Source organism: Peromyscus leucopus, chromosome X (genome assembly GCF_004664715.2).
Source record: "Peromyscus leucopus breed LL Stock chromosome X, UCI_PerLeu_2.1, whole genome shotgun sequence".
Taxonomy (NCBI): domain Eukaryota; kingdom Metazoa; phylum Chordata; class Mammalia; order Rodentia; family Cricetidae; genus Peromyscus; species Peromyscus leucopus.
The window spans coordinates 27,935,858-27,958,090 of record NC_051083.1 but is presented as its reverse complement, the minus strand read 5'-3'; the positions used below and the strand labels follow the sequence as shown (position 1 = coordinate 27,958,090).

At 43.1% G+C, this 22,233-nt stretch overlaps 1 protein-coding gene across 3 annotated transcripts in view; it reads right to left on the bottom strand.

Moving 5' to 3' along the window:
• Positions 1 to 4,372: 4,372 nt before the first annotated feature.
• Positions 4,373 to 22,233, bottom strand: part of Egfl6 (EGF like domain multiple 6) — a 68,574-nt gene continuing 50,713 nt past the window's right edge. The window contains exons 8-12 of one of the 3 annotated variants that reach the window (XM_028883546.2): positions 18,646 to 18,966; positions 15,829 to 15,909; positions 11,060 to 11,164; positions 6,732 to 6,997; positions 4,373 to 4,951 (exon numbers count right to left, since the gene is read on the bottom strand). In XM_028883546.2, coding sequence (XP_028739379.1) covers positions 4,841 to 4,951; positions 6,732 to 6,997; positions 11,060 to 11,164; positions 15,829 to 15,909; positions 18,646 to 18,966 — 884 coding nt within the window. In that variant the 3' untranslated portion in view covers positions 4,373 to 4,840. The remainder of the gene's footprint in view (positions 4,952 to 6,731; positions 6,998 to 11,059; positions 11,165 to 15,828; positions 15,910 to 18,645; positions 18,967 to 22,233) is intronic. The other 2 variants (XM_028883547.2, XM_037199132.1) reach the window with 2 other exon arrangements.

The following is a 22,233-nucleotide window of genomic DNA, read 5'->3' as shown; positions in this document are numbered from 1 at the left end:
TCCTCCTCCCCCTCCTCCTCCCCCTCCTCCTCCCCCTCCTCTTCCTCCCCCCTCCCTTTCTCTCTCTCTCTCTGCCCCCACCATTGGCTTTGTTGGTTTTGAGACAGGGCCTTTGTGTAGCCCCGACTGTCCTGGAATTCACTATATAGACCAGACTGGCTGCAAACTTGGAGAGGTCTCCCTGCCTCTGCTGGCCACCATGCCTGGATTCCCCCTTGGCTTTTTGAGACAGTCTCATGTAGCTCAGGCTGGCCTTGAATTTGCTATGTAGCTGAGACTAACTTTGAACTTCTCATCCTCCTGCCTCAGTCTCTTGATTGTTTACAGGAATGTGCCACCATACTCAGCCTAGGAAAAGGAGTTTTAGAAGGAGCAACAGGATACAAAAGGGACTTTAAACACCTCTCAGCAAAACCAATAGATAGGGAGCAGGTGACAGCTCTAGACTCCTCTCAGTGGCAGGATTATTGTCCTCGGCCTCAGGTCCTCTCAGTAGTACCCTGGCATTCACCACCAGTAGCCAGATGACATCCAGGGTCCACTGGTGGGGGACCCGAGAGACATCCCCAATGTAAACTGTTGGTTGCTGCATTATCTACGAATCTGTGTGTAACTGAAGTCACAACCTGCCTGGTGTTGAAATGTGGATTCACTCCAGGTATTTCAAATCATGGAGCAAAATTTCACATACATGACATTCAACTTGACAGGGTGTGGGGTGGGGTTTGGGGCAGAAAACTTTCGGTTTTTAAAAGCAATTTCTATTGAAGTATTATATACATAGAAAAGGCAATGCATGAGCTGTTAAGTGGACTGTTCAATACTTTTCACATATTGAACATGCCCATTTAGAAGCAGAAACCACACACACACATGCATATATATAGAAACACACATACATACATTCCACATACCCCTCAAACACTAGAATTACTTGTTGCCTACAAGTTTTCTCTGGTGGTTCCTTCCAGCATCTTGCCACAATGGTAAACATACCCCAATTCCTCTTGCATTGATTAATTTTGCCTGGCTTTGACCCTTATACAACTTATAGCACATAGTACATGCTTTCTGGCTGCAGTTGATGTGTGCTGCCTTTTTTTATTTATTTTTACTTTATTACTACAGTTTTTGAGGCAGGGTCTCATTATGTAGCCCTGGCTAGCCTGGAACACATTATGTATTCTGCCCAGCTGGCCTTGTACTCAGAGATCCACCCGCCTCTGCCACCTGAGTGTTGAGATTTAAAAAGTGTGACATGACATCCAATTGAGTGCTGCATTTTAAAAACCCACCTGTGTTGCTATGAGTAGCATTGTGCTCGCTGTTCATTCTCATTTCTTCATAGCATTTCCTGGGATGGCTTACAGCAGTTTTTTCATTGTACTCACGATGGAAATTCTAGATGTGCAAGCTGTCCATGGGGGCCATGACCAGCCAGTGCTACTATGCATGCCTACTGGGTAGAATTCACATTTGCTAATAATGTTTGGGGGCATAAGCGATGCATAACCACAAGGCCACAGCACCAAATCTTCTGTATAGCCTTTGTTCCAGAAAAAGGCAAATTCAAATGTGGTTTGAGCTACACTGTCAGTGAAATCAATATGCAGGGTCTCAAAAAAAAATGCTGAGAAAGACGAAGTAACTATTTCTTGCTTGATCATATTTAATCCTGGACCCTTCATGCTATGGGAAATGAACCCAGAGTAGAAGATGCTATGACAAATGAAGAAAACATTAGCCTAGAAATGGGAAAGAAAACCTTATATGATGCTCCCACACTGGCTAAGAGCTTTTTTTCTTTGATTTTTTACTTGTAACTTTGGTAACTTTGCTATCTTAAGCCAGCTTCAGGGCAATCCTTCTTCATTCTAGGCCAAATTCTCATCACCACACTATACTCTGTCCCCCATGACAAAAGTTGTAAAGGCTAGAATTTTATGAAACTTCATTATGATGTTGAGAACATAATTCCAAAATGGTTGTAAACAGCCACTCCAATGTATGGTTCTCAGCTTCCACTGCAAAGGGATAGCTTATTTATAAATTTGCAAAAACAAATCGGCCAGGGTCTGAAAAATGCCAAAGTCCATAATAACATACTAGTCCATGACCAGGTAGAATACAGCTGCATCTATACAGCACAGGATATTTTGGATGGAGAGAGAGCACAGCTTTTTGGAATTTGTGATCATGGTCTGCCTGAATGAAAGAGAAATGTGGTTGAATACACACTTATGTTGGCACTTTTTATTTGTTCTTTTTTGAGACAAGGTTTCTCTGTGTAACAGCCCTAGCTGTCCTGGAACTTGCTTTGTAGACCAGGTTGTCCTTAAATTAACAGAGATCTGCCTGTTTCTGCCTCCCTTGTGCTGGTATTAAAGGCATGGGCCACCATGGCTAGCTTTATTTGTATTTTTTAAAAAAGGATTTCATGTAGCCCAGGCTGGCTTCAAACATGCTATGTAGCCAGGGACGACCTTCAACTTCTGATTTTCCTGTTTCTACTTCTCCTGTATGGGATTACAGGCGCGTGCCACCATGCCTGATTTTATACACTGCTGAAGATTGAACCCAGGACTTCATGCATGCTAAGCAGAACTCTACCAGTTGAGCCATATCTCAAGCGTCTGCTGAAACTTTTTAGATATTATACAGTCTAAGCATGAGAGAGCCTCAGTTTTGTGAAAGGACTTAATCTCACGTGAAACCTTTATCCTGGGGATTGGGAGGTAGCTCAGTGGTGGAGCACTTGCCCAGCAGATGCAAGGCCCTAGGTACAATCCCTAGAATGGAAAGAAACAAATAAGCACTATTTCCCAATCTAAAACCAATGAGTTGAGAGACTTATGAATATTCAATAAAAGCCAGGTTTTAAAACAGAAACATATCTTGCCATTCACCATCTTTTTTTATTTTTTATTTTTATTTTTATTTATTTATTTATTTATTTATTTATTTTGGTTTTTCGAGACAGGGTTTCTCTGTGTAGCTTTGTGCCTTTTCCTGGAACTCACTTGGTAGTCCAGGCTGGCCTCGAACTCACAGAGATCCGCCTGCCTCTGCCTCCCGAGTGCCATTCACCATCTTTGCTCCTATTCTGTCTTGGGGCAGAATTATCAGCATCAGTCTGAAAGCATTTATACAAAATGATGCTAAGTAGTCTTTCAATTCAGCCTGTAAATTTCCCCCAAACTCTTTAAGTATTCTAAAATGCAAGACCATTTGACACACACACACACACACACACACACACACACACACACACACACACAACCTTTGAAGCAGAGGAACAAATTATAACATGTTCCCAAATTGACAGTTCTCCCGAAAACTGTGAAATGCCTTCAGTCCATGTGTGTTTATTTTGAAGAAGTTAAATCACCTAAATGCAATCTTCCAGTCTGACTGGGACAGAATTTAAACAACAGTCCTGGAAAGAGTGAGTTCCAGGAAGGACTACTTGTCTTCCCTCAGAGAAAGAGAGCCGTGTATCAGGGGTGAAAGCATTGTTTGCAGTGCTGTGGACTGGTAAGGAACTAGTGTTCCTATCCAGCCTTTCTAGCTGTCATATTCATCTACTAGATTGCAGAGAGCTATGAGTCTGATGGTAGGTGGTGCATCTGTATGGGTGTCTACTGTTCTTTGCACAGAAGCATTGTAATGTTCTTTTTTGCCTGTATTGTCTTTTCAGGGATATGTATAGAGTAATCAGCTTTCCTGGAAGAAAAGCTCTCTCTCTCTCTCTCTCTCTCTCTCTCTCTCTCTCTCTCTCTCTCTCTCTCTCTTTCCTCTTTTGGACAAGGTCTCATGCAGTAGCCCAGGTTTGTAAAAACATACTGTATACCCAAGGATGATCATTACAAGCAGGCACCACCACTCCAAATTTATGAGGTGCTGAGGATTGGACCTAGGATTTTGTGCATGTCATGCAAGTATTCCACCAAGTCACCCAAGCCTGTTTTAGACAATTTTTATGAATACAAAGTATTTCAACAGAGAAAAAAATAAAAGTTATGTTTTCCAAAATCATACACATAAGTAAACATAGAATCACTAACATATCTTTTTATCTTGCTATGGCTTAAGGTGGTTAACTGAATATGATTATAAAAATTTAAATATGCAAATTTGACTATGAAAGAGCAGGCTGAGCCACTTAGGCAAAAAAAAAAAATCTATGTTTAATGTTACTGTTTCCAAGAAGTACCTTAAAAGTTAAACAATGAAGCATTTTTTAAGAAATGATTTACTTTATTATTTTATGTATATGAGTATGAGCCAGAGTGTGTGCATGTGTACCACCACCTGCAGGTGTTCATGGAGGCCAAAAGAGGTCACTGGAATCTCTGGAACTGGAGTTGCAGATGGTTGTGAGCTGCCATGTGGGTGCTGGGAATTGATCCTGGATCCTCTGTAAGAACAGCCTGTGTTCTTAACCACTAGGTCATCTGTCCAGCCTCAACAACTAATCATTTATCTGTACTAGTTTTTCCTGTTGCTGGTATTCTAGAAACGTTATTTAGAAGAGTCCATCAGCTCACATAGAAAGAACAGATATACAGGGCAGGGGGAGATGAGTTGGCATGTCTACATTTTGTGACGTAATGTGGAAAATTCAGAAACAAGTGAGAAGGCACAGTGGTGCTACATATTAAAGCAAGTCTTAGTACATTTGTTACAAGAAAGGAATCTTATGATAATATTTCTGTTGGAGCATTACACAGTTTCAGCTTGTATTTATAAATGGAAGAGTCCTATGATATGATAGAAAAAGAAACCCCAGAGACATGACATAAAAGGCCACAAATGAAGCTACAAAGGAGGCCAGCGACACTCAGCCCTCTACAGACAAAAAGCCATCAGGACACAAGCCTGACACCAGTAAGACACCATCCACTGCAATTTCTCCAGTTTTGCCTTTGCCACGTTCTGCTTCAAAAATGACCTAATAATGGAGAGAGAATAGAAGGTTACTTCAAAACCATGATGTCATCAGACTATTGAACAGCTGCTAGCAAGGACTAAACTTGTGTCTCTACTGTATAGAAATTGCTTTTCATATTGACTACATAGCATTGTCTTGACTATATAGCAATACGTTCCCCACATGCCAACTGCTCACAGTGAGGGTTCTGTCTAGAAGAGACAGGGTCACAGCAAACGCTGGAGGACTCTGAAAAGTCCTGTGCCCAGTAGTGGTGGCACCTACCTTTAATCCCAGCACTCAGGAGGCAGAGGCAGGTGGATCTCCATGAGTTTGAGGCCATCTTGGTCTACAGAGCAAGTTCTAGGACATCCAGGGCTGTTACACAGAGAAGTTCTGTCTCGAACCCCACCTTCCCAACACACACACACACACACAGACACACACAGACACACACAGACACAGACAGACAGACAGACACACACACACACACACACACACACACACACACACACACACACATACACACACACACAAACAGTCCTGTCCTGTAACTCTGAGCAGGGAACCATATATATCTTTGTTTACTTTTAAGTGTGTGTGTGTGTGTGTGTGTGTGTGTGTGTGTGTGTGTGTGTACACACACGCATGTGAGAACAGATGTTCATTATGTAGCCAAGGATGACCTTGAACTGCTGCTCCTCCTGTGTCCATCTCTGAGTACTGGAATTACTGGCATGGCCCACCAGGCCTGGTTTGTACAGTGCTGGGGACTGAACACAGGGTTTTGCACATGCTAGGCACTCACTCTACCAACTGAGCTACGCCCCAGGCCCCTCTTTGTTCTTCTATTGTGTGATTTTGGACCTTTCTCTCTCAAGAAAACAGCTCTTGTCAAGGTCCTCCAAATTCAGTAAGCTCTTGATCATTTTTATCCTATTTGTTCTTTATCAAATTCATTAACCAGCTTCCTCTTAGAGCGGTTTCCTTTCCCTTTATTAAACCTACTTCTACAGTAAAAGATTAACTCAGCAGCTCTGAGTTGTCCAAAACTTGAACATTTGAAAGACAATTTTGTCCTTGACTGCTTCCTGAGAGTCAGCCTCTAAGGACTTGAAACTACTTGGTTAAGAGTGTTTTTGTTTACCTGTAACCTTTAGCCAAGCCAGATGGTTTATGCTCAGAATGTGATCTATGTTGGGGGCCTTGGGTTATATGATATCAGTGTAGCCTCTGGAAATGCCGGAGAGTGGATGACTAAGGTCAGGCATGCCGACAATCATATGGGCCGACTGATGCCTATTGAGAGCTCTGAGAGAGCTCAGTAAGAAAGTGCTTGCCTTGGAAGCATATGGACCTGAGTTCAGTGCCCAGAACTGTAAATATAACAGTTTTTATCAGTTCTATGAGACCTTCTAAAAGATCACCTCTCCCCTGAGAGTGAGAATTCTCTCAACAGCCACCTCTTCCATTCAGTTAAAATAACCTTTAATGATCATACTCTGGCTACCACTTGTTGAGCTAAGTTCCATAGAATGAACAAGAAACTTTTTTCCTGCTTGTTTATTTGTTTTAACATATTAAAGAATGTATAGGCAGGTTTGCATGGAACTTAGTAAGAGGGGCCAGGCACACCAATAGGTCATTTCTAAAGAACTGAATGAGGACCCTCATTAGTCATGCTGACTGACTAGGCAACTCTTGCCCATCTTTGTACTCCTGACTCCTGTGGACACCAGTAAATAGTTTGTTAAATCATGGAAAAAGAAAAATGGAAATATGGAACTCCTTTCCCACTTACACTTTTGGTAGTATCGATCCCTTGGTACAGCTGGATTTTCCCGGTCTTCCATCTCTCATCCTCATTTTTCGTCTCTTCCCAGGCCAGGGCATTGTTGCTATTCTTCACGAACACTCGAAGCTTTCCTACTTTGTCTCCAGCCAGTCGGTAATCAAAGAGCAAACAGAAGTTGCTTTGGGGGGTCAAGTTGGGGAGGAGAAGTTTCAGTCGGCCAATATCCTTCTTGTGCCCTGCCAGTGCCGGGACTGCCATATAATAACCGACGGCTTTAAGAGAACAAAAGGCTGTGAGGAAGGGTCTGACTCTGATGCCTAAATGAGCTAGAAAAGTGAGCAACAGTCTCCTGTAGGAAACGCTGAAGACCTTTACATGAGAATAGAAGAGTTCTGCAAAACTGAGACTCTGGGTTGGAGAGTTGAAATCTTTTCCTATACAGAGAAGAGCTCTAAGGGTCAGAAAGCTAAGGAACTTTTCACATTCATAAGCAAATAGGAATATAATGGAATGGTCACTTAGCGCTGAAGGTAATTTGCAGCTAATGAATTCCAGGACATTTCCACCTTGATTATTTGAATCTTAGGATACATTTCCCACTGAATCGAGGATCGGAATTGTATTAGTGACCTGCGTTGTTGCTGATACAAAATACCCTACTAAAGAAACTTAAGGAAGGATTTATTTTGGCCCACGGTGGTGGAGGAAGTCATGGCAGCAGGAGTTTGAAGCAGCCAGTCACATTGGATGCACTGTCAGGAAGTAGACAACGCTGGATGCTCAGGCTCAGCTCACTTTCTCCTTTGTATCCAGTCCTGAATCCCAGCCCAGGGAATGGTGCTGCCTCCATTCTAAGTAGATTTTCCCATCTCAACTTAAAGCTAGACAATCCCACGTAGGCATTCCAGAGGCTAATCTACTGTAGATAGTGTGGTGGTATTGTGTTCTCCAAAATATTGTGCACCCTAATAAACTTATCTGGGGTCAGAGACAGAACAGCCACTAGATACAAAGGCTAGAAAATGGTGGCACTCACACCTTTAATCCTAGTATTTCAGAGGTAGAAATCCCTCTGGATCTCTGTGAGTTCAAGGCCACATTGGAAACAGCCAGGCATGGTGACATACGCCTTTAATCCCAGGGAGTGATGGTAGAAAGGAAAGATATATAAGGCGTGAAGACCAGAAACAAGAAGCATTTGGGTGGTGAAGCTTTTAGCTGGTTAAGCTTCAGGCTTTCGAGCAGCAGATCAGCTGAGAGCCATTGGGATGAGGACACAGAAGCTTCCAGTCTGAGGAAACAAGACCAGCTGCGAAGTTGGCCAGGTGAGGTTAGCTGTGGCTTGTTCTGTCTCTCTGATCTTCCAGAATTCACCCCAATACCTGGTCCGGGTTTGATCTTATTAATAAGAACTTTTTAAGATTCATGCTACAAGATAGTCTCTCACAGGTATGCTTGTCTCTTAGGTGATGTTAGAGTCTGTCAAGCTGACAATCAATATTAACCATCACAGGTATGATAGCCAGCTATTTAGATGGATCCAGAGAGAAATGTCTCATCAAAATGTACTTGACCTATATTGTCCTAATGGCTTCTTGAGGCTCAGTCACCATGTGGTAGCATATCATTCTTGAGTTCTGATGTAGGATGACTAGAATATATTTTCTTCTATGCTTGCAAACCTTCTAAGTACCTTGTAACTTGGAGAAGTGGACTTTCTGTCCATCTCTATTGTTTTCATTGTGGCTTTGGTGAATTTAAGAAACTGTTTAAAAATTATTATTATGTGGATGGGTGTTTTATTTACATCTATATTTGTACATGTGCATGCCTGGTGACCTTAGGGGCCAGAAGAGGGCATTGGATTACATGGAACTGGAGTTACAGATGGTTGTGAGCTGTCATGTAAGCGCTGGGAATGGAACTCAGGTCCTTTGGAAGAACACCATTGCTTTTGATCCCTGAGCCATTTCCCCAGACTCGGCTAAAATAACTCTTACACAGCATGGTCTGAAGAAGTAGACAATAAAGAATTCCCAAAGAAGCTGGGAGGAAGACATTGGGGATGACGTGCAGCATTCTCCTGGTGCAACTGCTGGAGACACTTGCAGGACCCTGACTGATGCTGCCTCAGTCTTCACTGGATCCAGACACTGGTGGGTCCTCTTACCCAGCAAAAGCATAATTCTGCTACGTGGGCAAGATGACCCTCAGTAACGACAATTTGGAAAAGAACAACACTGGTATATCTAAAATACTTCTGGCAATATACAGTATCTTTGCTGTGTAAATCTTCCGTCTGCCTAAGTGGCCAGACTTGCACTCTCCTGTCTCTCTGTCTCTGTTTAATTGTGTACAGTGTAACCTGAGGCTGGGACCTGAACGAGATTTAAGGATGACAACATATGTGGAATGCTAGCCTAAGGTGTATATAAATTAGCAAACTATTCTATTCAAGGCCAGCTTCTCTTTGGGCATTAGCCAGAGCCAGACATGTGCTAAGAGCCTTTTCCTTTATTAATTTCTACATGCGAGGAGTGATTTCTCACTGGGATGGTACATTATTTCTACAACAGCTTCACCAGAGTCTGTAGCCATCACACCTGTGAAGGCTAATATTGTCAACTTTGACAGGATCTAGAATCCCCTAGGAGACAAGCCCCTGGGTATGCCTGTGAGAGACTGTCTAGAGTAGATTAGCCTCTGGAATGTCTACGTGGGATCATCTAGTTTTAAATTGAGATGGGAAAATCCACTCAGAATGGAGGCAGCACCATTCCCTGGGCTGGAGTCCAGGACTGGATACAAAGGAGAAAGTGAGCTGAGCCTGAGCGTTCATCAAGCTAAACTCCAGGATGCCCAGTGGAGTTTGAATTTCAAATAAACCATATGTTTTAGACATACTAAGAAGTGTACTTATCTCCAACGAAGGCATCTCGTACTTGATGCAGTCACTATCAGCTGTTCTCTCTCTTCTGGGACCTTTACAGTCCCAGCTAAAGTCTTTCAGCTTTCCTTGAGTGTTTATCCCTCCAATACTATCAACTCATTCCATGTTTCTCATCTATATTTAGCTCTATAGGGGAAGACAAGACCATTTTGGGACCTGATAAACATGTAGGAAGAGAGAAGGTATGATGGGAGTGCCTCAGATGCTGAGAACCTGGGGGGTCACTTGCAAATTGGGTGTTTGCAAATAGAAGACTTCTCATCGATGGCAAAGTCAATGTAAGACAATGCTGACTAGGTGAGCTGTCAATCTGGGACTCCCCATGTGCTATAGCTCTGGTAGCACCAATATCTACATTCCCATGATGGAAGAAAGGAGAAACTTGTGTTAGGTATCAAGACAGTTTCTCCAAAGATGGATTATCTCTTGGTAAGGTTGTCCACTGCCCTTGAACTGTTGTGTGGGGTATATTCTTTCTACCCCAATTGCAAGTCCTAACAGGAATTCTTGGTAGAGGATATCAAAGCTTTCTGACTGCAGATACGGGCTTGCCAGGAAATATCTCAGGAAGGAATTTGCCCTAAGAAAGGATCGTTTACCCCAAGGCTGAGCCTGTACATCCCCAAAGAAATACAATTGTCCTGGTGAGGAACTGGACTCCCAGAGCTGTATAACAGTTGTTCCAGTTCTATGGCCAGCTTTTAGGAGAGCAGGATTCCATATTGTGCTCCAAATTGTGTCTGCAAGCCAAATACTTCAACCAAGGGGAAGCCAGGGCCCGTCACTAGTGCTGAAGCAGACACTACAAAAGGCAGGACGGTCGTGGCTCCATGCTAATGTTGAGACCAATCCAAGGCCAGGTGGTCAGAAAGAATTCCTTAGGCAACAGGAAGGAAAGCTGAGTCTTGGAGTTTAGTTCATTAACTTGACACTCACTGTGGTTTTGATCCTTTGAGAGGGGACTCTACTTTAATTCCAGTGTAGACAGAGGTCCTATTACCTTTAAAGATTTATTTCCTATCAAAGCACAAAACGAAAACTACAGAGGACTGTGGCTGGTAAACCGGGAAAAAGGGAGCTCTCAGAGACACCCCACCCCACCCCACGTCCACCTTCCTCTCCTTTCCATCTCCCTCTCCCACTCTTAGAAGGAAGAGGGTAAATGTAAAAGAGGGATGCTGGGACACATTTCCTGGGTCATAAGAGAGGGATGAAGAGGAAATAAATGCTACACCAGTTACTCATCCATCCGAGGCCACCTCAGAAGGCCAAAGGTTCCCAAAGATGATAAACAACCATGAGCTAAGCAGTGACAGGAACAACCCTCAGGTAACAACAGCCCTCTCTACCTCTCCTAGAACATGTAGCAGTGGAATTTAAATACCATTGTCTCGATCAGCAGGATTCCAGTCAAAATCATCTTCTCTGTCCTGTTTCCAGTCACAGACCCCATGATCAAAGCTGCAGTCAACTGAGATGTTTAAGTCTGCTTAAAGAAAAAAAAGCACATTCAGAACCATTAAGAGCGTCACAAAAGTAGCTAATTTGGAGCTCTGGGAGGTGACGACATGGGTTTAGGTGCACATAGATCGTGGTAATTGACATGCTTATAGGGGTAGTTTAAACAAGATTCACTATTTTTAGACTTCTACATTTTATGTGTGTGAGTGTTTTGTCTGCATGTACACCATGTGCATGCCTGGAGCCCACAGAGGTAAGAAGAGGGCATTATATGGTTAATTGTATGCATATTATGTTACAGATGGTTGTGAGCCACCATGTGGGTGAGAACAGAAGCTGGGTCCTCTGCAAGAGCAGCAAGTGCTCTTAACCACGGCGCCATCTCTCCAGATAACCCATTTTGAGTTACATCTGTACAATCTGTACAGCTGTTCTCAACATATTCCGTTGTAATCTTAGAAAATAAAACTGAAGGAACCGAAAAGATGGCTTCATGGTTAAGAGCACAATGACCTTCATTAGGAAGCAAAGCAGGAAAAATAACCAGTTGTTCATAATGTTCAGGCCTTGTTTCTGAGCCAAAGCCCTACAAGGCTCAGGTATTTTGTAACAGTGAGAGCAGACCGACCCACATACGCATCCAACTAGTATTTCCTGTGGCCTACATCATCTCAAAACCAGATAGTTATAGATAGTCCCTGTGCCTCTGAGGCGTTGCTTCTCAACCTCCCTAATGCTGCGTGCGACCCTTTAATACAGTTCCTTACGTTGTGCTGACCCTCCCAACCATACAATTATTTCCATCGCTACTTCATAACTGTAATGTTACTACTGTTATGAATCATAATGTAAACATCTGTGTTTTCCGATGGTCTTAGGTGACCCCTGTAAGGGTCATTTGACCCCCAAAAGGGTTGTGACTCACAGGCTGAACACCACTGCCCTAAGGCCTCTGAAATTATTCAAATTATCCAACCTTAAATGCTCTCCCTTGCCCCCTCACCCTTGCTTGACTTTCCTTCTCATCAGCCTTAAAGACGACCTTGACCTAGTTTTCCACTAGCTCTTACTGTTGCTCAGTGTATCCATGAATTAAAATTCAATGGGCATTTCATGATTTCAAGATTCCCATTAGAAATTTGCCAGGGACTTATTGGATCAAATAAATAAGCTGACCCACTGGCAGTTTCTAAAATGTATTTTTTTTTTTGGTGTTGTTGCCTATTATGGCAGAATGGCTGTGTAGTTCAGATGTACCAGAGGAATAAGAGTGGAGTCAGCTAGTGCTAGACACTGTCGTCCCCCCCCCCCAGGACAGGGTTTCTCTGTGTAGTTTTTGTGCCTGTCCTGGATCTTGCTCTGTAGACCAGGCTGGCCTCAAATTCACAGAGATCTGCCTGCCTCTGCCTCCTGAGTGCTGGGATTAAAGGTGAGACACTGGTTTGGAACCAGTGTCTCTGGTTACTTTTATGTATAGCAGAGGCCTGCACACCAGCACGTTAGCCTACTGTCGATTTTGTAAAGTCTTATGGAAGCGCAGCTTCCCATGTACTTATATAGTATCTTTTCCTTTAAGCTCCAAGGACAAGGGGTCCTATGAGCTACAGAGACCGTATGGCTCACAAGGCCTCACATATTTGCTCTCTGGCCTTTTCCACAGAACAGTGTGCTGACTCACGATGTAAGATAACAGTGATAAAGCGCTGTGAAAGAGGACAAAGACCAAGATGCTTCTGATTTAAAATTAAGGCAGCCCCCCTTTCTTCCCAGGGTTTCTCTGCGTGGTCCCAACTGGCTGAAACTCACTACATGGATCAGAATGGTTTCCCACTTACATAAGCCCACTTGTCACTGCCTCCAGAATGCTGCCATTAAAGGTGTGTACTATCATGTCAGGCCAGCCTTTTCTTAAAAATTATTAAAATTACATTTTGGATCAGAGGACAATCTGTGGAAGTCAGCTCTGTCCTTCCCCCAGTGGGTCCTGGGGATCAATATCAGGTCAGCAGGTTCGGTGACAGGAGCTTTTACCTTCTGAGCCATCTTTGCTGGTCTATACGTTGCTTTTTCTTGACTTATCTCAATTTGCCATTTTTCCCCCCACAAAGGTCATGTCATTTAATTTGGTTATCAAAAATATCTGTCATTGGACCCTCAATAAATCTAAGGCTCCTAAGTGACTTATCCAGGCTCCACAGATACTGAATGCTGGAACTGAGCCTGAGATCAGGCTGAGATCTATGACTGCCCACTGTGTACAGGTCAGGTTTGGCTTTGAGGTGGGATGCATTACAGGTGACAGTATATCATATCAGAGGCAGCATGATGGGGATCTTAATTGGAAAGAGACTCGCTTTTTATAACCTGGAGAGGAGCTTCATTAAGAGAGATAGCCTAGCCAGGGCGGTAGTGGCACACGTCTTTAGTTCCAGCACTTGGGAGGCAGAGGCAGGTGGATCTCTTTTGAGTTCGAGGCCAGCATGGTCTACACAGTGAGTTCCAGGACAGCCAAAGCTACACAGAGAAACTCTGTCTCAAAACAAGAGAGAGGAGAGTGAGAGAGAGAGAGAGAGAGAGAGAGAGAGAGAGAGAGAGAGAGAGAGAGAGAGAGAGAGCGCCAAAGAACAAAGGGGCTAGGGCTAGTTTGGCTTTTATATACTTTTTTAACTGTTGGGAAGTTTCATACATGAAGTTTAATTCAGCATAGCCTATGTGGTAAAGATCATGGAAGAGTCAGGTTGTGGGTAAGACTATGCTTCATTGGCTGTTAGGTCACAACACAGCATGGCATCCTAACTCTGACCCAGAGGGAGAGCTGCAGGGGTGTATGGATGTGAGATCTGGCCTCTTACAGTGTCTGACTGGCATCTTAATGTGATCAGCTTCTTAAAGGGGCAGACCCATGATCTGGATCTAACAGGTAGAAAGGGAACTAGTTGGAAAGAGGAATAGAATCAGTGAGAGTGGGAGGGGCACAAGAGAGGTAATCGGGATGAATATGAGCAAAATACATTATAAGCATGTATAAAATATCATAATGAAATTCATTACGTATAATTAATATATGATAATAAAACATTTTAAAATGACCTACTATTTAAACACTGGTGGTTAGGGGTAAAGAGATTTCCTCCTGGCGTGATATAACCATCTTTTATCATGGAGGAGAAGATGCCAAGCTAACCTACAGAGTACTTGGCCTTGTAGTCATGGCAACAAAATTAAAATAAACAGAACAATACAGTGATGGGCAGCTCTATAGTAGTGGTAACAGAGTCATTAACAGTCTCTAGTAGTGGGAGAGGCTCACAGGACTTTCACCTAGGATTCCAGCCATCTACTCCCTCTTGACTCCCTCCCCCAGCTGCACATGGTCTTGGGAGGCATTAGGGCAGACAGGACCTGAAAAAAGGCAGGACTCCACGATGCAGCTTTTGTGACGTCATCGTCCCCTATGATGAAGTGGGACCTCATTCACTCATACTTCTTTAAAATAAGCCCAATAAGCTCATATTTCACCAACTTAGACTTGGGTAGAATGGTTACTTTGGTCTGTTACTAGTGCCTCATCTAGAGTGAATAAATATTTGTTTACTCATGTCTCCCCAGGAAAGACAACACACATTAGTTCTGCACCCCACAGTGTAGTGAATTTTCTCTCAGTTGCTTATGACTGAAGTAGTAGTTTCCGAAATGAAAGATGATGCAGGAGAGAGTGAGCAAGCACAGACTCCCTAGCTGCTTTTCTTTCTCTCCCAGGGGCTGATAAGAAAGTATGCTGTGCTATGTTCTTGAAGTCCCTCCCCCTCGTAGCTACAAGGTAAGTTTATAGTACTATCTAGTGCCTGTCTCCATGCTAGCATGTAGGCCAGCCCGAGCTAGGTCACATGGTATGAAGCTTGACTTCCTAACCCCCTAAACCTATAAGAGTCAGAAATCCCCTTTGTTCTCCAGCTTCAACGGGGAGGCTTTCTTTCTTCCTTCAAGGTCCTGTCGTGGCTCCCTACAGCCATGATGCTATTTCTCTCCTGAGTTGAAAGGTCTATCTCCCACTCCAGGGCCTCATCTAACAAAGGTCGTCCTGAAGGGGAATCTCATGTCAGCTCCTTTCCATGAGTCTGCTGCTGTTTTAAATTATAAAATAATTAGAAAGAAAGTATTAGTTAGTTACTGTGAACAAAAGTTCCCGGAAAGGAGCAAAACCTACACAGAACATTCTACAAAGGCTAGCTACTTCAGTGACTGCAGAGAGGTTGGAATGCAGCAGATCCAGTCAAATTATTTTGAGCTATATTTAGCCCCTTTAACAGTCATTCATTGCCTACCTCTATGTCTGACCTGACATCCTTGTGACTGTCCGGTGAATCCTTCTGAGATGTATTAACTTAGCAGACTCCCAGCTTCCACCAACCCCAAAGCTAAAAAGGTCATCAGAGAGCATCTGGCGCCTACAGCAGAAGTTTCCCCACTTGGCTGGAACATAGCAACCTGGTGTTCTCATCAATGCATTTGAAAGATGATTTGATTTGTGACTTTCCTTGTTCTTTACCATAAAAGTCTAGGAAACTGCTACTACGTTGGAACATGATGTTTGAGGTACCTGAAATCTGTATTCCCAGGCCATGGCCCCTCATCGTTTATTCTCTTTGAGATGAGAGCTGATTTTTTTTCTTAATTTTTTAAAATCATTACCTTTGTGTTCTAGTTTGGAATTTAGCTCTTTTCTTTGGACGTAGACCAGATCCAAATTCTCTGCTTCATTTACCTTAGGAGCTGATAAAGAACCTTGATTAGTTAAGAAATAACTAATAACCCAAACCCCCACATGCACCAAAGGAATGAATTTAGTGTTGGGACCTAGAAGGTTTTGTCATGGAGTCTACTGGTAAAACATGTGATATCACCATTTCCCTACCATTTCCCACTCAGTTTCCTCACCTGGAATAGTGTTTGCTAGAAGTTCCCTCCAGTGAGCTCAGCATCCACACGCTGGACACACCACTTCTCTCCAGGTTTTGGAAACCCATTTTTTTCTTGAAATTTTCATCAGTAAGGGAGATTATGTGACGGGTATACTGTTTCTGACCGGGATGAGCCTGTGTCTACTTAGTCCCTGGTTAATTTCACCTAGTATTTGTGTATATATGCTCACCAGTCATATAGCCAAGAATACAAGCTAAAACAAAGCACCCAGAAAGGAGGAAGCAGGGTCTCAGTGTGGGGATTCAGGATTAACACACAAACTGTCTTGGGCAGGGGGGCTGAGACCTATGGTGGGCTCTGTAGACCAACCTTTGCAAACACGGATATAGTGAACAGGGATGTATAGGCCACCTGGTTCGTGCATAAAACTTAAGCTCTGTTGTAGTGTTTTGCTGCTTCTGTAATTTTGTATTTTGGCTTAAACTTTTTTTGACACAGAGTCTCACTATGTAGCCTTTTCTGACCTGGAACTTGCTATGCAGACCATAGTTGTCTTAAATGCAGAGAGATATGCCTACCTCTGCCTCCTACATGCTGGGATCAAAGGTGCACATAACCAGGCCTGGCTAGTTTGGCCTTTAAAATTCTAAACATACAGCTGTGATATTCTTTTCTCATAGAGTGAGTCTTCCAAAAGTACCTTCAATAAATAAAAAAGCGAGGTGAGAAGGACTCACAAGGTAAGCAAGTTGCTCCTGTTACTGTAAGTAATTCCTTAATTAAACCTGTGGTGACTGTTAGTGTTCCCCCAGAGAAGGAGGAAGTGGGGTGGGTCATTGGACCGCCACCTGTGTTTCTGGCTGCTCCCTCCTACACCTTCCAGGCATTTGTATATAATTCTGCCCTAACTGCATGTCCTGTGGTCTTGGAAAGTGCTAGAGTATATAGGTTGTGGATGGGTAACTGAAGGAGGACTGTCTCTATGCACTATGGGGGGGTTGTCATCCATTCGGAGGTGAGACTGAATGGTGGTGTGGCTGCTTTGGAGTCACTCATATTCCTCTAAGCAGCCCATCACTCATGCTTAGTAAGTAAGCCCCATAGACTCATTGGATACCTAAGTTAGACTCTGGCACAATCATCCTTTGTGCTATTGTTGGGGCCTTATAAAGAGGGATAGAGAGGGCTTGTTTATATCTCCCCTGAGAAGGAATTCGAATGTACAACAGGTTACAAAAAAAAAAAGACATGTATGAAATTTCATTTGTATAATTCATATGGGCTCATAAAAATGCCCCCTTTTTTTAGACAAAGTTGTTTTTTGTTGTTGTTGTTGTTGCATTTGTTTGTGTGTGTGTGTGTGTGTGTGTGTGTGTGTGTGTGTGTGTGTGTGTGCGCGCGCGCGCATGTAACCCTGGCTATCCTGGAACTCACTCTGTAGACCAGGCTGGGCTTGAACTCACAGAGATCCACCTTATCTCTGCCTCCTAAGTGCTGGGATTAAAGTTGTGCACCACCACCATGGGCATCATAAAAACTTTTCAAATGCTTGATGTGGTGGCACACATGTTTAATCCCAGTACTTAGAAATAGAGGTAGGCAGATATCTGAGTTCAAGGCCATCCTAGTGTACATAGTGAATTCCAGGCCAGCCAAGACTACATAGAGAGACCCTGTCTCAAAGAAAAAAAATAAAACCTTTTAAACAAGAAGTAAAAAGGGAGTGCTTGGGGGACCTGGTGATGAAGGTGTTTGATTTGGTAATTTGGTGTCCTGCATGGAAAGTCTGGCAGCCATACAGCTATGCTTTCTGGGTGTTGGCATGGAGGGGCCGTGCTAAACAGGAAGCATCCAGGTAAGGAGACAGGACAGGACTTACCCTCCCATTTTCCAGAGCAGTAGATCTCATTTAGCATGTGTGAAAACTATGCTCTAGGCCTTACATAGGTCCTTACTTCTGAGGACTTGACAGCCAAACTATGTTCCTTTTGCTGGTTTAAAAACATTTCACCACGTGTTCTCCTTTATATGCTGATCCGAGCCCCTAATGTATTTATGTCAACAGGTATGAATATGGGTATAGTATAGCATTTAGAAATAAGACCAAGAAAAGGTAATAGTAGATGATAAGAAAGGTCAGAATACAGGCAAAAGGACACATGAGTCATGAAAGAGGAAATAAAGCTATTTTCCCCAAGTTTGAACTCTGTTATGTTTTTTTCTTTTTTTTGTGGAGAATAGGTGCATCAAAACTTTGTCGGTAGTGAAACCCCAAGTGAAGTGCCACAGCTTCAGAATGGCCATTGTAAGTGTCCAGAAGCTCACTGAAGTGTGTAGAGTTCGGGACAACCGCACAAGTGTTTGAGTGGCCTCCTCAGAGTTGCTGTGTGGGGTTTTATTTGTGATTTAATACAGTGATTGTATTAAAATGGTTTTTGAAATAAAAAGTTTGTATGTTTCAGACGCGGTCTACAGAAAGGGAGCTGAGCCATCTTTCTTAAGGCAGGACTTGTCCACTCTTGTTTGTTCATTTGTCATGAGGAGCCATGTTTGTTTTCGTAAACTGCAAGACTAACAAATACTCACAAAACACATCTCCTCGAAGGCTTCGCTCTTGTTCTACCTCGTTCTTTAGCACTTTGTCACTTTTCTCTTCCTCCAGCCCCTCGCTCTTTCTCTCTTCGTTCCTGTTTTGGTCTCCATCGGAGTTCCTGCCCCTGGAAACGCTCTCTTCAGAGCTGGAAGGCGAGTTAACCTTGGGGGTCCGTGTACTGGTGGGTCTTGGGGTGCCATTTTTAAGTTTCACCTTTTTCTTCATATTGTGCTTGTGAGCCAGTAACTTCTTGATCCGATCTTTGATGGTCCCAGGTGCTCTGAGTATTTCCTTCACAGAATTTTCAGGGATAACTAAACCGAAAAGTAAGACAGGAGAATTCCTATTTGGTTCAGATCATTCTTGAACAATCAACCATTTTGAAAGTGTCAGAGGGCAGGAAGTCAATGCTTCCAGAATCAGCTATAATAAGACCCCTATAACACCCCCTCCAAGTCTCAGTGAACATCATGGAAGAGGGGATGGAAAAATATGAGCACCAGAGGATGAGCTATTGCACTCATGATCTCACAGTAGCTACTGGTAACCTGCACAAGATGGAGCCTAATTAACATTCCATTATGGATGGAGGAGGGGCTTGTGAGGCCCCATCTTCTCTGAGGAACTATTGGCAGTTGATGGTTAATGGCGGGCGGGGGAGAGGGGGTCATTTTCTTCAATGGTGTAGATACTGGTAAACTGCCCATGCTTCAATAACTGCCCCCATCCCGTGCTCAGGCAAGCAACTCTAATTCAACTCAGTAGGTCACCACCCTTCCCCTAAGCAAAAACAAAACGACACCTAAGACGTGAAACTAGGAGGGAGACTTCAGATAAAGGGGTTCAGCAGGAGCGGGATGAGAGGCTAATGGGGGAACGGTGCTAAAATGACCAAAATTCATTAGATACATGTATGAAATTGTATAAGGAAAATAAATTTAAAAATTATCGGGCTTGATAGTCATCATTTCTGGGCCACTTCTGGCTATACTTCCTGTGTCCCTGGCAACATATTAACTTTGCAAGTGAAAAACAGTGATAGATAAAAGAAGGGGTAAATATCAGTATTGCCTGTCTTTAAAATTTGAAATATCACATGAAAAGAGAGAGAGTACTAAAATTGCCCCCTTTGTTCAGAATTAAAATACCATATGAAAGGAAGGAGGGCAGACATAGCAGGGCTTTGTTGAGGCCCATCAACAGAAGGCTACATTTTCCTATGGTAAAGCATGGCTTTTTTAATTTTTTAATGTTTGTCTTTTTTATTTTTTCTTTCTTTAATTTATTTTTCTTTCTTTAATTCTTTTTTAAAAGATTTATTTATTATATATAGTGTTCTACCTGCACATTTGCCTGCACACCAGAAGAAGGTACCATATCTTATTATAGGTGGTTATGACCCACCATGTGGTTTCTGGGAATTGAACTCAGGACCTCTGGAAGAACAGTCAGTGCTCTTAACCGCTGAGCCATCTCTCCAGTCCCTCATCAATTCTTTTTTTAGATATTCTGCTATATGATTTTTGGCTGCACAATGGGGTCTGACTGGTACTGGGTGGAGCCACAACTTTCTAAATTGCCAGAAAGATTCCAAGATTCTCACCTGCCAGGAGGCTTTCTGATAAAGAACAAAGATTCACTCTATTTTCTTCTCTTAAGAGTTAATTCAAGCCGGGCGGTGGTGGCGCACGCCTTTAATCCCAGCACTCGGGAGGCAGAGGCAGGCGGATCTCTGTGAGTTCGAGGCCAGCCTGGTCTCCAAAGCGAGTTCCAGGAAAGGCGCAAAGCTACACAGAGAAACCCTGTCTCGAAAAACCAAAAAAAAAAAAAAAAAAAAAGAGTTAATTCAAAAGGGGCCTTCCAATCAACTGGGGAGGAAAATATCCCTCAGAAAGGCAGTCTATTCCAGAGACTTTGCTACTCATTTTTAGGTGAGCACACAAATAACAGGTTTTCTTTTTTTCTCTTTTCTTCTCTCTCTCTCTCTCTCTCTCTCTCTCTCTCTCTCTCTCTCTCTCTCTCTCTCTCTCTCTCTGTGTTTCTCTGTGTAACTTTGGAGCCTGTCCTGGAACTAGTTCTGTAGACTAGGCTGGCCTTGCACTCACAGAGATCTGCCTGCCTCTGCCTCCCGAGTGCTGGGATTAAAGGCACATGCCACCATCACCTAGCTAATAATGGTTTTCATTATGGCATTTCCACACACTGCCCCAGAGACTTAAAAAAAAAGCACAAAGATGGCTCAGCCATTAAGAGTTAGGCTCATAAATACATTACCTTCACATGCTGACCAACCCCATTGGTCCTTTTGCACATTGTCCACAATGACCCTGCGAGAATGTTTCCTTCTTGACCGCCCTTTTGGTCATTGCCCATTCTTACCCCTGATAGTGCCTCATGTTATTCTGAGATAAACTCCAGCTGTCTTCTACAGTACCCTCTGTGTGTCTTACCTGAATAATTTCAGTGGAGATTGTAAGGACCAAGGAGCCAAGGAGGGAAGACCAGAGCTAGATTTGGGTAATGGGGGAAATGCTGCTGTAAAAGAACTCAAGAGGCAGAAAAGGGCTGATTACTCTGGTACTCTTGATTTGTAGATGGGTCAGTTAGTGACTTGCCCATGGGCACTTGGCTAGTTAGCAGCAGAGTTAGGACTTGAGAGCAAAGCACAAGAATATCTTCTATTTTCTGCCATTTCTGTGATGGGCTTATTCATGCTTTAAGATTAACAATTACTTTTCTCTAGACTAAGCCAAATTCCCTGAGATCTGTGATTCAAGGACACATGTCCTTGTTCTATGGGGAAATCAAACTAATATTAAATAAATAAGCGATTCCTGATTTTAAAAATTTTAGTTTTAACCCCCGCCCCTGTGACATGTGTGTGTGTTCACATGTGTGAGTATTGGCCTACGCATACCATGACATGTGTGGAGGTCATAGTGGAAACTCAGGTGTTGGTCCTCACCTCCCACCTTGTTTGAGACAGGGTCTCTTGTTGTTTGCCACTGTATATATGCAAGGCTAGCTGGCCCGAAGGTTTCTGGAGAGTCTCCTGTTCCCAGTTTCCTAGCTCACCGTAGTACAGGTGGGTGCTGCTATTTCCAGCTTTAACGAGAGTTCTGGATATCTGAACTCAGGTCCTTATGCTGGTATGCCAAGCATTTTACCCACTGACTTATCTTTTCAGCCCACGAATGGTTGAAAAAAAGAAACATATTAGGGCCAGCAAGGTGGCTCCATGGGTAAAGGCTCTTGCCTTATAAGCTTGGTGACCTGACTTTGATCCCCAGAACCCACAAACATGTAAATGAAGAGAACTGACTCGACAAAGTTGTTCTCTGACTGCCGCACTTGAACCAGGGCATGTGCATCCCACACCACATATCACACACATACAAGCAATAAATAGAAATTTAAAAATGAAAAATACCAATCTTTAAAACCAGGTCTGGGAATGTAGCTCATTTGGGAGCATGCTAGTCTAGGATACACAAAGACTTGGGTTTGATCTGCAGCACTAAATGAATTGGATGTGGTGGCACATGCCTGTAATCCAAATAACCAGTAAGTAGAAGCAGGGG